The 12,087-nt window shown below is 35.8% G+C and overlaps 5 protein-coding genes across 7 annotated transcripts; 4 read left to right on the top strand and 1 right to left on the bottom strand.

Annotated features, from left to right (window-relative positions):
- The first annotated feature begins 173 nt into the window (after positions 1-173).
- On the top strand, positions 174-602 carry LOC106364009. Its single transcript, XM_013803657.3, has one exon. The coding sequence runs from the start codon at positions 245-247 to the stop codon at positions 488-490; it is 246 nt and encodes an 81-aa protein (XP_013659111.1). The 5' UTR covers positions 174-244; the 3' UTR covers positions 491-602.
- Positions 603-830: 228 nt separating this feature from the next.
- Positions 831-3,289, top strand: LOC106362618 (two-component response regulator 24-like). The gene is made up of 2 exons (XM_048739388.1): positions 831-1,856; positions 2,157-3,289. The coding sequence occupies exons 1-2, from the start codon at positions 1,635-1,637 to the stop codon at positions 2,337-2,339; spliced, it is 405 nt and encodes a 134-aa protein (XP_048595345.1). The 5' UTR covers positions 831-1,634; the 3' UTR covers positions 2,340-3,289.
- A 117-nt stretch (positions 3,290-3,406) lies between these two features.
- LOC106365882 (UMP-CMP kinase 3) lies at positions 3,407-6,298 on the top strand. Of its 3 annotated transcripts, none has more exons than XM_013805394.3 (10): positions 3,407-3,514; positions 4,100-4,160; positions 4,299-4,350; positions 4,585-4,702; positions 4,814-4,970; positions 5,063-5,143; positions 5,236-5,343; positions 5,440-5,511; positions 5,783-5,833; positions 6,056-6,298. In XM_013805394.3, exons 2-9 carry the CDS (start codon positions 4,131-4,133, stop codon positions 5,792-5,794), a joined length of 630 nt encoding a protein of 209 aa, XP_013660848.1. In that variant the 5' UTR covers positions 3,407-3,514; positions 4,100-4,130; the 3' UTR covers positions 5,795-5,833; positions 6,056-6,298. The 3 variants fall into 3 exon arrangements, with proteins under 3 accessions (XP_013660848.1, XP_013660846.2, XP_013660847.2); XM_013805393.3 differs by having other exon boundaries at positions 3,514-3,729; XM_013805392.3 differs by lacking the exons at positions 5,783-5,833; positions 6,056-6,298 and having other exon boundaries at positions 3,435-3,514; positions 5,440-5,654.
- A 795-nt stretch (positions 6,299-7,093) lies between these two features.
- LOC106365881 lies at positions 7,094-7,520 on the top strand. The gene has a single exon (XM_013805391.3). The coding sequence runs from the start codon at positions 7,165-7,167 to the stop codon at positions 7,399-7,401; it is 237 nt and encodes a 78-aa protein (XP_013660845.2). The 5' UTR covers positions 7,094-7,164; the 3' UTR covers positions 7,402-7,520.
- Positions 7,521-7,589: 69 nt separating this feature from the next.
- On the bottom strand, positions 7,590-12,000 carry LOC106365880 (DEAD-box ATP-dependent RNA helicase 3, chloroplastic). Its single transcript, XM_013805390.3, has 10 exons — positions 11,570-12,000; positions 11,341-11,477; positions 10,512-10,926; positions 10,333-10,431; positions 9,835-10,059; positions 9,380-9,757; positions 8,725-8,868; positions 8,553-8,648; positions 8,187-8,473; positions 7,590-8,100 (listed from the first exon to the last, which is right to left on the bottom strand). Exons 1-10 carry the CDS (start codon positions 11,933-11,935, stop codon positions 8,022-8,024), a joined length of 2,226 nt encoding a protein of 741 aa, XP_013660844.2. The 5' UTR covers positions 11,936-12,000; the 3' UTR covers positions 7,590-8,021.
- Between the last annotated feature and the right edge of the window lie 87 nt (positions 12,001-12,087).

The following is a 12,087-nucleotide window of genomic DNA, read 5'->3' as shown; positions in this document are numbered from 1 at the left end:
TACGAAAATCCAATAATAGTTAGCCAATCCTATTTATGTCAAACTAGACATAAATAACAAAACTATATTCAAAGTCAAACCAAACAAAAATAGCAAACAACAAAAACAACCACACACAAATATACTAAATATAGAAGCAAAAATTCAGTATATAAACGTCTTCCTGTCCAATCACCTATTTGCACATCTCATATCTATCATTAATTAAATAAAACACAAGTCCTAATAAACTTGTAAAGAGAAAATGGCGGGAAAAGTGTGTATGGTGATGGCATTGATAATGATAGGGTGTGTTTTACAAGCATGCAATGGAGCCAATGTTGATGAGAGCCAACCAACACAAGATCCAAAATTCGATTGCTTCAGAACATGTTCCATAGCCTGTGGCAAACAAAACAAACCTTGTTACGATGAATGTTTGACCAAATGTGGTCTCCCACAGAGACTTCCTAGACCAACAACATCTTCATCACCTTCCTCCACCGCTTGATCTGATCTTATTCAATTTGTGATTTGTGTCTTTATTGCTAAGGATGTCATCTATTTGTTTTTCTTTAGCATGAAAATTAAATGAGATTTATATGATAAAGTTTTTGATTATATATCTGGTTTTTTCTTGACTTATACAAACTAGTTAGTACGTTCCAGCATAAAATGATTCAAGACTCGTTAGCTTTCTTTCAAATAAAACCACTAAATAAACAATTTTGATTATATTAAAACGAAACAATTCAATTATCATGATACTGTTCCTTCTGTCAAAACATATGTGATCACAGAATCACAATTCAAAACACACGAAACGGCTGACTCATTGTTTAGACAGAAGCTAGGTCAAAGACGGTTTGGTTGGTTTCTTCTTGAAAGGAACTTTGGATGTGCACAAGATGTTGAAGGTTGTTTGGTTGGTGAAGATGTTTACATCATTCAGTCAAGGCCACAACCTCTGCAGAATATCTTTTTTTTTATGTGCTATAAAGCGAACTATAATAAAAATGTTCGAAAACAATTCTCCATATATGTAATTACTATATTTTTTAGTCACGTTTGTAGAATTATCAGATTTTAATTTATGAAATAGATAATCGTTTTTATATAGACTTAATATTTTTATAATATACACAAGATTTTGTCATATCATTGTGTTATTTTCCTTTAAAAAAAATACAATAGATATATGATAATCTCAGAACTTGCAAAGAAATATTAGATTTTGTTTATTTTATGAATTAAAACTGAATCAAAAGTTGAACATATGACGTGATATTTCTTGTATGTATATGTAACTTTTATAGTTTGTAATCATAAAATCATATAATGATTATTTGCTATTCATGTATGTTGCTCACTTGGTGTTTTGGCTAATTAGAATCTCAAGCGATCAATCTAAACCCTACATAAGTTAAAGGATCTTGAAAAAAATGTAAAATCATGTAAAGTACCCAAAATGGAAAAAGTAGAAAGATCACTAGATCTCCTCCGAATCCAAAAACACAATTAATCCAGCTGATTTTTTTTTCACAATTTCTTTCTCCTTTAAATATTCAACATATATATTTTTGAGTTTCCACAAAATATTTTCTTAAGAGTTCTGTAATATTTGTTGCTCACAAGAAAGAAAGATAACGAGAGAGATGGCTGATGAAGTTCCAAGCTTGGCAGAGTCGAAGTTAACAGCTTTGGTCGTCGATGACAACTTTGTAAATCAAACCATGCATCACAAACTGCTGGACCGTCTAGGTATTAAAAATGACGTCGTTTGCAACGGCCAAGAAGCTGTCGACGTTCATTGTTCCGGGAGAAACTATGATCTTATTCTTATGGACATGGAAATGCCCATCTTGAACGGTATTCAGGTAATATTAATTTATTATATTTTTAGCTCATTAAATTCACTTCGTTTATTCAATTCTTATTTTTTGTTATAAAATTCAGAAAAGAATAAGTTACTACTAATTAATTTTTATTTGAGAATTTTCATATCCATAAACCTTAGTAAAAGAAGTTGTATGAAACTGTTCTAGTTAAATGTTGGAATAAGACTCCTTAATACAGTTTTGTTTATTAATAATGTGCAGTACCCTTTTTATTATTTTCTTAAAAATAGAACCGATGGTTTATATGTATAACTAATGGACTGTGTTTTGTTTGATTAGGCGACAAAGAGACTAAGAGAGATGGGGATAGAGAGCAAGATAGCAGGAGTAACAACTAGAGCTAACGAAGGAGATAAGAAAGAGTTTATGGAAGCTGGTCTTAATGACTTTCAAGAGAAACCTCTCACCATCTCCAAACTTTTGTCGATTCTCCACAGACTTGACTTTCATGTACAAACCTAGTTAATCTACACTATTTGTTAGTGATTTTTGTTAAGTCTTCACATGTTTTCTATAACATATACTTATAGTTCGTAATATTCTTACTTCAGAATATAGTAATCACCAATACCAATTTCGATAAAAGTTTCCGAGCAAGTGACCATGCTTAACTTACATATATAATATATAGTTGTTTGATATTTTCGGTTCATGATTCAAAAATTTGGTCACGTTTATTATGATTTATAAAGACATCATCACCTCGGCCATTTTCTTAACGAGTCAGGATGCTTTGTAGCGAAACGAATAACGCTTCATGAAAAGCAGCGATGTGTCACGTGAATAGAGCTAACATGTTTAGTTAAATCCGATGTATCTTGGCCTACAAAAAAGTGCGACGTAGAAACAAAATCTATTTTATCAAATTTTAGTATCACAAGAGAGACATCAAAGCTCTTAATTTGAAGAAGACTCACGAAAAACTCACGTGTGATCCCTAAAGGTGTGGTACTCCTCGGGAACCTCGATCTCTCCAGCCTCAGGTTCCCCGTACCGTACTTAGTCATTTCTTGGACTTTTTGACTTTTTATGATGTGCCTTCCTCCTCGACCCTTCATAGCTATATCATAACTATGTTCAAACTAGGAATTGAAAGCAAACCACATGTGCTACTAGCAATCTATTATCACTTCATTCATTGACAATTAGCGTTTACGCAAGGCACATGTGTAATGTGCTAAGCTAGTTTGACGCTTAGGCATAAGGTCACATTCCGGTCTAGAGCATAACCAAATAAAGAGCAAGACATGGTTCAGATGTGACAACCATTGGTTTTTGTAAAGCCTTCATATATAAAGTAAAGCTTATTTATTCAACTTGAATCGTCATATTTCTCTAGTGTATGATACAATTCTTATGACAATACTACAAGAAATATTTTTGTCAGTTTTTTTTTTGTGTGTGTCAACAATTTGTTTTTTTCTGTCAGTTTAAATAGTACTACATCAAAATCTTGGTTTAAATTAAAGGTAACAGAGACACATGGACTGAAATTAATTGTTCCTTAATTAGTAACCAACATAAGATTAAATAATAATTAAAACGAATGTATTAAATATAAATATATATATAGCTTGCCTCTGCTTCCTCATCTCTCACATTCTCAGCGATTAATCAAAAACTTTCTCCGTCTTCAGGTTTGTTTTTTCTTTACTCAGATCTTTCTAAAAACATCTCTTCCACAGTTTCTTATTCTTGTCTGAAAATTATCTCTCAATCTCAAAAAAAAAAAAAACATATGTAATGGGTTTGTGTCTTTGATTCATATCATTCTCTTCCAATACTCAGATCTCACATTTCGTCCAAAGCTTGCATCTTTATTAGATCTTCATCTGTAGAATTCCAATTCTGGGTATCGATTCGTCTTGGATTCTTCTTAGACATTTGTTTCCTTTGTCCATTGTCTTTCTTTTTTGCATCCGATCTGATTGACTCACGACATGCTTAGCATTTTGTTACGTCGGATCTGGATTCTCTTGTCTTGATCTATATACGTCAGCATTGTTCTATTCTTACATCATTTTTTTTTAATCTTTTCTTTCACACGTGTTGTAGTAGAAAGCTGTTTCAAAGTTTGCAACTTTTTATTCCCTTGGATCTGACTTTTCCTCTTCTTCTATAAATGCTTAGCACTTAGATCTGCTCGTTTTGATCTATTGCATGATGTTTTTCTTTTTGTGAAATGTGTTCTCTGGAAACTCATTTAGATTCCTCCTTCTCAGGTAACATTTGAACGAGTTGCTTAATAGTACCATGGGATCCATTGCTGATGCTGCAAACAAGGTAAATGATTCCACACTTAGACATGAACTCTAATAAACAATCTTTTAAAAAAAACATACTAGTGCTTGTTCTGCTTTGTAGATACATTTGTTAAACCTATTTTAAAGTTTGTCTTTTTGGTGTATTTTTTTCTTACAGGAGGTTAATGGAACCGCAAGTGAGAAGAGACCCGCTGTTATTTTTGTCCTTGGTAAGTTCAGGAGGTCTTCTCATGTGTGTTTGCTAAAACCGTTACTTTCCCGCCATCATGTTTGTGGTTTTTTATGCTATTAGTAAAAAAAAACCACAAACATGATGGCCGGAAAGTTAAGGACAAAACAGTAGATTATATTGTTATTATGTTTAATGAGAAGTGATTTTTGGTCGAGTTTATTGAAAAGTTTATTGTAGATTTTTTTGAGTTAGATACTACTTTTGATTCCAGGTGGTCCAGGCAGTGGGAAAGGTACACAGTGTGCCTATATTGTTGACCATTTTGGTTACACACATCTGAGTGCTGGAGACCTTCTCAGGGCTGAAATTAAATCAGGTTCTGAAAATGGGTATGCCCTTAAAAACTTTCTGGAATTGTCTTATAAATCAGGTTGTTTATTGAAGCGGTTCTGACTTTATTTATGTAATTTTATGTTTTGTCCTTTAAAATGGTGGTGCAGGACTATGATCCAGAATATGATTAAAGAAGGGAAGATTGTACCTTCTGAGGTTACAATCAAGCTTCTTCAGAAAGCAATTCAGGAGAACGGGAACGACAAGTTCCTCATTGATGGCTTCCCTCGCAATGAGGAGAACCGAGCAGCCTTTGAAAAAGTTGTAAGTATATTTACATAATTTTAAAAGAGTGTTATGTTTTTTTTTGCTGACACAGTTGCTTAATAATTACATGCGTTTGATGATGTTTGTAGACTGGGATTGAACCTAAGTTTGTCTTGTTCTTTGATTGTCCTGAGGAAGAGATGGAGAGGCGCCTCTTGGGAAGAAACCAGGTTAGTGTGATATGAAAAGCTCTGTTTCTTTTACTCTGTGTAGCCTCTTGTTTCATGTATGTTGATTGTTGCATCCGTTTCTGGTGTTGAAGGGGAGAGAGGATGACAATATAGAGACTATAAGGAAGCGTTTCAAGGTGTTTCTTGAATCTAGCTTGCCAGTGATTCAGTACTACGAAGCTAAGGGCAAAGTTCGCAAGGTGAAAATCTTTTTTTCTTCTAGTTTTTACTGTATTACGGTCCAGCAATTGTAAGTTGTGTAACAAAGTTTTGTTGTTTCTAATACTTGGCTTTAGATTCATGCCGCAAAGCCTATTGAAGATGTGTTTCAGGAGGTGAAGGCAGTCTTTTCTCCTGAAGCTGAGAAGGTAAAAAGAAAACAATAGTTGTGCCATTCTTTAATATCTAATAGTCAGTAGAAAATTAAAGACTCCAATGAACTACCTGTAATGTAGAAACTTGTTACTAATGGTTACTGATTTGAATCATGAATACATGATTGTTCTGTAAAGAGAAAGAATCATGCAGCTATGATGGCATTATTTTATCACTTAAGTTATTGCTAAGAGCTGAAAAAAAAAAGAAGAAAAGTTATTGCTAAGATTCTCAAGTTAACGATTCTGTGAACGTTTTATTTAGGTTGAAGCCTAGGCAGCAGCATCGTAAAGAGATACCTGATACATTGGTCAGGTATGTCTAGCAGCCAATGATGGTTGAACGTTTGTTTATGTGTGTTCAAACACAACTCAGCTTTTGATCTGTAAAAGTAAAAAAAAAAAGCTACTTGAATCTGAAATAAAAGGCTGTGTGGAAGCATGTTCTGATGTATCTAGTTCTGTTATAGAATCTTGAGGACTAAATGAGTATGTGATGGTGATGATTAATGTCTGTTTCCTTTGAAACTTTGTATAGGTAAGCTTAGGGGTTGCATCTTTACAAGGAAGTCTCTGCTTGGTTGTATTTTTTCTTCTTCTATATAACCCATATGATTACTGTTATTATTATTATACACCTCTTTACCTATTATATATTTTTGTTTTTTTTTGTATTTGATGAAATTTTGTGATTTGTACTTTCTGTAATTTCATTTGAACTAATGAGATTTTATAATCCTTTTATAATATACCTAGATTAATGAAATCCGTGTGTTGTGTCTTGTGTGGTCTTTCTTGTTGTTCCCATTATTTATTTCTGCTGTAACTTTTGTTTTTCACCAAATCCATATTATTGAGCTAAGTATCAGAAAGAGTTACATAGTGTAAATAAATACATCACATGTCTTATTCAGTAAAATAAATCAATACTAGTAAGCTACTCTAGTTTGAAATTTTTAATGAGACCTAGGATATGACTTCATTTTCGTTTTGCCAGACAACAACAGTAACTTAATATCTGACATGATTCAAATTCAGAGTATGTTTGGTCTCAAATCTTTCTTTTAACTATCACTACTTGTTACATTTTAAATATATTTTTGACAACAAATTTTTTACTAAAGAATTATTAATGGTTCTGTATCTCAAGAGATCTCAGTTTCAAATTTCAGAAAAAAACGTTGTTAATGGGGACAATATGTACTTTACTGGTTAAGGATTATGCAGTCATATGTGCATTTTTGTAAGACAAGTGTATTGACTATCGGCCACGGAATCGTCAATATAATACTTTTTTAATAGTTTATAATATCAAAGTTAATTAGGAGAATACAAATCCTACATGATCTGATCATTTCGATCATGTACTTGCTATATATTTTCATAGTTTTAATAACTCTTTTCACAATATGAAAATCCAACGATAGTTAGCCAATCCTATTTATGTACTACACAGAAATCACAAATCTCTAGTCAAACCAAACAAAAATAGCAAACAACAAAAACACCACACACACAAATATACTAAATATAGAGGCAAAGATTTAGTATATAAACGTCTTCCTCTCCTACCACCTATTTGCACATCTCATATCTATCAATAATAATTAAATAAAACACAAGTCCTAATAAACTTGTAAAGAGAAAATGGCGGGGAAAATGTGTATGGTGATGGCACTTATCATGATGGGGTGTGTTTTACAAGCATGCAATGGAGCCAATGTTGATGAGAGCCAAGCAACAGAAGATTCAAGGCTCGTTTGCTTCAGGACCTGTTCCATAGCCTGTGGCAAACAAAACAAACCTTGTTACGATGAATGTTTGACCAAATGTGGTCTCCCACAACGACCAGCAACACCCTCATCACCTTCTACCACCGCTTGATCTGATCTAATTTATTTGTGATTTGTGTCCTTATTGCCGAGGATGTCTATATTCTTTTGTTTATTATGAAGAAAATTTGAGATTTATTTAATAAAATTTGATTTTATATCTGGTTATTATCTTGACCTACACAAACTCGTTAGCTATTTGCAGGATAAAACGATTCAAAACCACAAAATGTGGTTATATTAAGAAAACCAATTCTATTAGACTACTATAAATGACACAGTTTTGTCAAACACACATGTGATCAGATTCACATATAATAACAGAAACGTACAGAAACAAAATAGTGTTAATAGACTGACTACCCACTTAAACCATACAAAACTCAGAAACATGGAATCTGTTCAAAATAATAACCTAAAAATTTAAAAGATTCATTAGCTCTTCCTTGTTTCTGAAGCAATCTCTGAAAATGACAATTGAGGAAAACTTTATCCTATACTTCACTTCTTCTGCCTCTCTTTTTTTGCACTGTTCTTGTTGTTAAGCCTTGTCTGAAAGCATACATCCTCCATGTTTGCAATATCTACCGTCTGAAACAAACGGTTGAAGCAAGCACCAAAGGATCCGCATTAAGAACACCAGAAAGGACAAGGTTCTCTCACGAGAACCCTTTAAAACCCTCTCTTGTCAGGACAATCAGCTGCCCTGTGTCCTGAGCTTCCACAAGTGAAGCAAGCACCTCCAAAACTCCTATTTTACAGACAATAACCAATCAGTTGAATGGGGACAAGTGTATCGATTTTAACATAGATTTGTTTGGAGCCCAAAAAACTCACCTCTCCCGGGAAGGACCTCTGCTGCTTGATGATGATCTTCTCTCACTACCACCACCAATCAACCAATCATCAGAACTTCCTCTGGAACCACCACCACCACGGGACCAGCTGCTTCCTCCACCACCACTGCTTCTACTTCTTCTATCATCATCACGTCCTCTTGATGACCCTCCTCTACCGCCAAATCTTGACCCTCTTGAACCTCCTCCTCCTCTAGGCATCCTGTCTCTGCTAGAGAACCGTCCATAGTTATCACTAGACGGTCCATCATCTTGCAACGGAGGCAACTACAAATCAAAACCCCCAAAAAATGTCAAGTGTTGTTAGTCAGAAATGGTCTTATTGTGAACATGTTAGGATCAATACCTTTGTAATCATGGATAGACTGTTTCCTTCTGGCACTTCTTTCTCTAACAGCTCTTTCGCTATGTCCTCTGGCAGATCAAAAACAGCTCCTTGCACCTGACATATAAGCAGATTTTGAGATTTTATAAAAGAAGATAGTTTATAATATGAAGGTTGTTTCAATGATACTGACCCTTTCATCTGCGATCATGAAGATTTTTCCAACTTCATCTGCAGCTGGACGGTAAACATCTGAAAGAAAACCAGTGACAGACCTTGCAGACAGGAAGCCTCTAGAGTTTGTCGGATCTCGTATCAGTTGCAAAGTTACCCATCCCTGCAGTCCAAAAATGTAACTTCAGTTGATGATTGTTGGATTATCAAATCTAATATAACTAGTTGCTATATAGTGGATTAGGCACGCGGGTTTGGGTAGTTTGGGTAATTTGGTTGAGGTTGTTCGGTTCAACAAAAATCTTACCCAACTAACCCAAAATAAAATTCGGTTTGGTTCGGTATTCAGTATTCCGTATTCGATTAATTTGATTTGAAGTTTTTGATTTCGGTTATATTTAAGTTTAATTTTGTTAAAGTTTCGGATAAGTTTGATTAATTTTAGTTAAATTTTCAACTCAGTTAGTTCGGTTCGGGTTTTTGGTATGGTTTCGTTATATATATTTTTTAAGAAAACCGAAGTAACTGATTTGCTGAACCGAATCGAACCAAACCCCTAACGAACTAACTGAAAATTTTGATTTGGTTCAGTTCAAAATCCCAGCCCTAGTGGATGTTGAAGTTTCCAGGACTTTCAAGAAGCACTCTCAAAAGAATTGATTTGAGAATTAAACCTGCTCATGACTGAGGAGAGATCTAGATGAAGGTGGCTGAGAGAAACCGCTCAGGTGAGCCAGAGCTGCAGCTAAGGCATCTGTTCCTTTTTCCTCAAATAGTTTTTGAGCAGTTGCTGAGAAAAACTTTATAGACTCAGGGTGAACGCCGTTCAGAGTTGCCACCAATTGGTCTGCTGACGCCTCCAACAAGTCTCCAACAGTTGGTGGGCTAATAAACTCAAATCTGCAGCCCACGTCACGCTCCAGAGACCTCACCGTTCTCTTTTGGCTACTAGAGTGCATGAGAATAGCTGAGCCTTCTTTCCCTGCACGCCCGGTACGACCAGACCGGTGCACAAAAGTCTCAGGGTCATTAGGAAGTTCGTAGTGGATAACCTGTAGAACAAAAACGTCAGAACAAAACATGGCTTAAGAGAGAGGATGAACTATGTGCTGAAGGTTTGAGAACTTACTAGATCTACGTTTGGGATGTCAAGTCCACGAGATGCAACATCAGTAGCAACTAGAACTGTGAATTTCCCTTGGCGGAAACCGTTGAGTGTTCTCTCTCTTTGATGCTGAGAGATATCTCCATGAAGTGCTTCGGAAGCTATGCTGTTTGATAATGCTAGAGAGACCTCATCTGCATCTCTTTTTGTTTGGGTAAAAACAATGGTCTTGCCACCCTTTGCATATACCTTCAAGTTTTGAAAATAGAACAAATCAATATACTTTAGTAGAACTAAAGACACAAACTGAACCGAATTTTCGGTTAATTTGGTTAGCAGTTTGGTTCGATTCGGTAGGTTTTTAATGAAAATTGGCTTTAACCGGTTCAGCAATCGATTTTAATTCTGGTTAATTCGGCAAGATTTATGTCAAACCGAACTAACCGAACCCGCAAGCCTAAAAGACACCAAGCAATAATCAACCATGTGTAAGGAAATAGCAAACTATAAGCTGAGTCATACTGTTATAAGGTCGCTTAGAATAGTGCGCTTTGATGTTGATGTAGCTGAGATTGCATAGAGCTTGATCCCCTCCGCAAGCTTCTCATCTTGGTCACCAACCTGCAAAACAAACAAGAAGATAGCCTTAAGCATCTGTAACTAAACCAAAATAATGAGAAGGAACAAAGAGAAGTTTTTACCAGATCGATATTCAAGGGATTGTCAAGATACTTCCTCGCCAACTTCTTCACCCAAGTAGGCATAGTAGCTGAGAAAAGCATACTCTGTCTCTTCTGTGGAAGATTCTCAAGAATCGATTCCACAGCTTCCTCAAAACCAACAGCAAGCATCTGGTCAGCTTCATCAAGCACCAAGTACTCAACTTCACCCAATTTGAGGCTCCTTCCTTCTATCAAGTCAATGATCCTTCCAGGAGTTCCAACAACAACATCAACACCACGAGACAAAGCACTCTGCTGAATGGTGTAAGAGACACCACCGTATACACAAACGGTGCTTAGATAAGGTGCAGACTCCTTAATCTCCTTCTCCACTTGCTTAGCTAGTTCTCGTGTAGGTGCAAGGACAAGGAACTTAGGAAGACGACCAGACTTCCTGCTCAATAAGACAAAAACTAAACAGTTAGAAAATCCGAAATTAACCAAACTTATCCAAAATTTTAACAAAATTAAACCGAAATATATCCAAACTAACCGAAATCAAAAACTTTTAAAACGAAACTAACCAAATACCGAAACAAACCAAATTTATCCGAAATTTTAACAAAACTAAACCAAAATATAACTAAAATCAAAACTTTGGTACGATTTTCAAAAACCGAAATAACTGAATACCGAAATAAACACGATTTTCAAAAACCGAACTAACTAAATACCGAAATAAACCAAATTTTATTTCGGTTTAACTAGATAAGATTTATGTTGAACCGAACTAACCGGAAACCCAACTACCCGAACCCGCAGGCCTTAGTGACAAAAGTAAACAATGGTGATGGTAAAAAAAAAAGACCTGAAAGCAGAGTAGTCTCCAGATTGTTCAGTGAGGCGTTTGATGATAGGGATACCGAAAGCCAAAGTCTTCCCAGTTCCCGTCTTTGCACGAGCTATAATGTCTCGTCCTTCCAGCGCAGGAACCAACACAGCCCTCTTCAGACAACAACACAAAAACAGTAAGTCAATACAGATAAAAAGGATAAGTCTTTAACAGTTTTGAGATTGAAAGGATAAATCTTTAAAACCTGAATGGGGAAGAGGTGAGTGATACCACGCTTCTCCAGAGACTCACCGAGACGCTGAGGCAAACGAAGCTTCGAGATAGCGAGCTCTTCACCATCGTCTTCGGAGGAGACCTCGAGGTCGAACTCGTCGGAAAGGCCAAGGCTTTTGAAAGCTTCCTCGCTGAGAACGGAGTTGGGAGTGGCCACGGCGGAGGGAGGAAGAAGTGAGGAGTGGATAAGACGAGTTCTTCGGAGAGATAAGGGAGAGGAGAAGAAAGGGTTATCTAGAGAGAGAGATAAGGAAGTGGACCTCTTCTTCGAAGTGGGTTTGGAGGTTTCAAGGTGAGGGACTTGGTATAGTGATGGGACTCCCACCGTCGACGCCATTTTAGATAGTTGTCTCGTCGGAGAGGAAGGAGAAGGATAAGGTGAGAGTGTGAGTTTTTTGAAAGGCTTCTCTGTTCCAACCTAATCTTTTTTTTTTGTTTCTCGCTCGTGTTGTAATGGGCCTTTATTGGGCTTGACTTGTGTTATATTCA

The sequence above is a fragment of the Brassica napus genome, chromosome A9 (genome assembly GCF_020379485.1).
Source record: "Brassica napus cultivar Da-Ae chromosome A9, Da-Ae, whole genome shotgun sequence".
Lineage (NCBI taxonomy): Eukaryota > Viridiplantae > Streptophyta > Magnoliopsida > Brassicales > Brassicaceae > Brassica > Brassica napus.
Note: the sequence above shows the minus strand (reverse complement) of the source record. Positions and strands in the feature narration are given on the sequence as shown.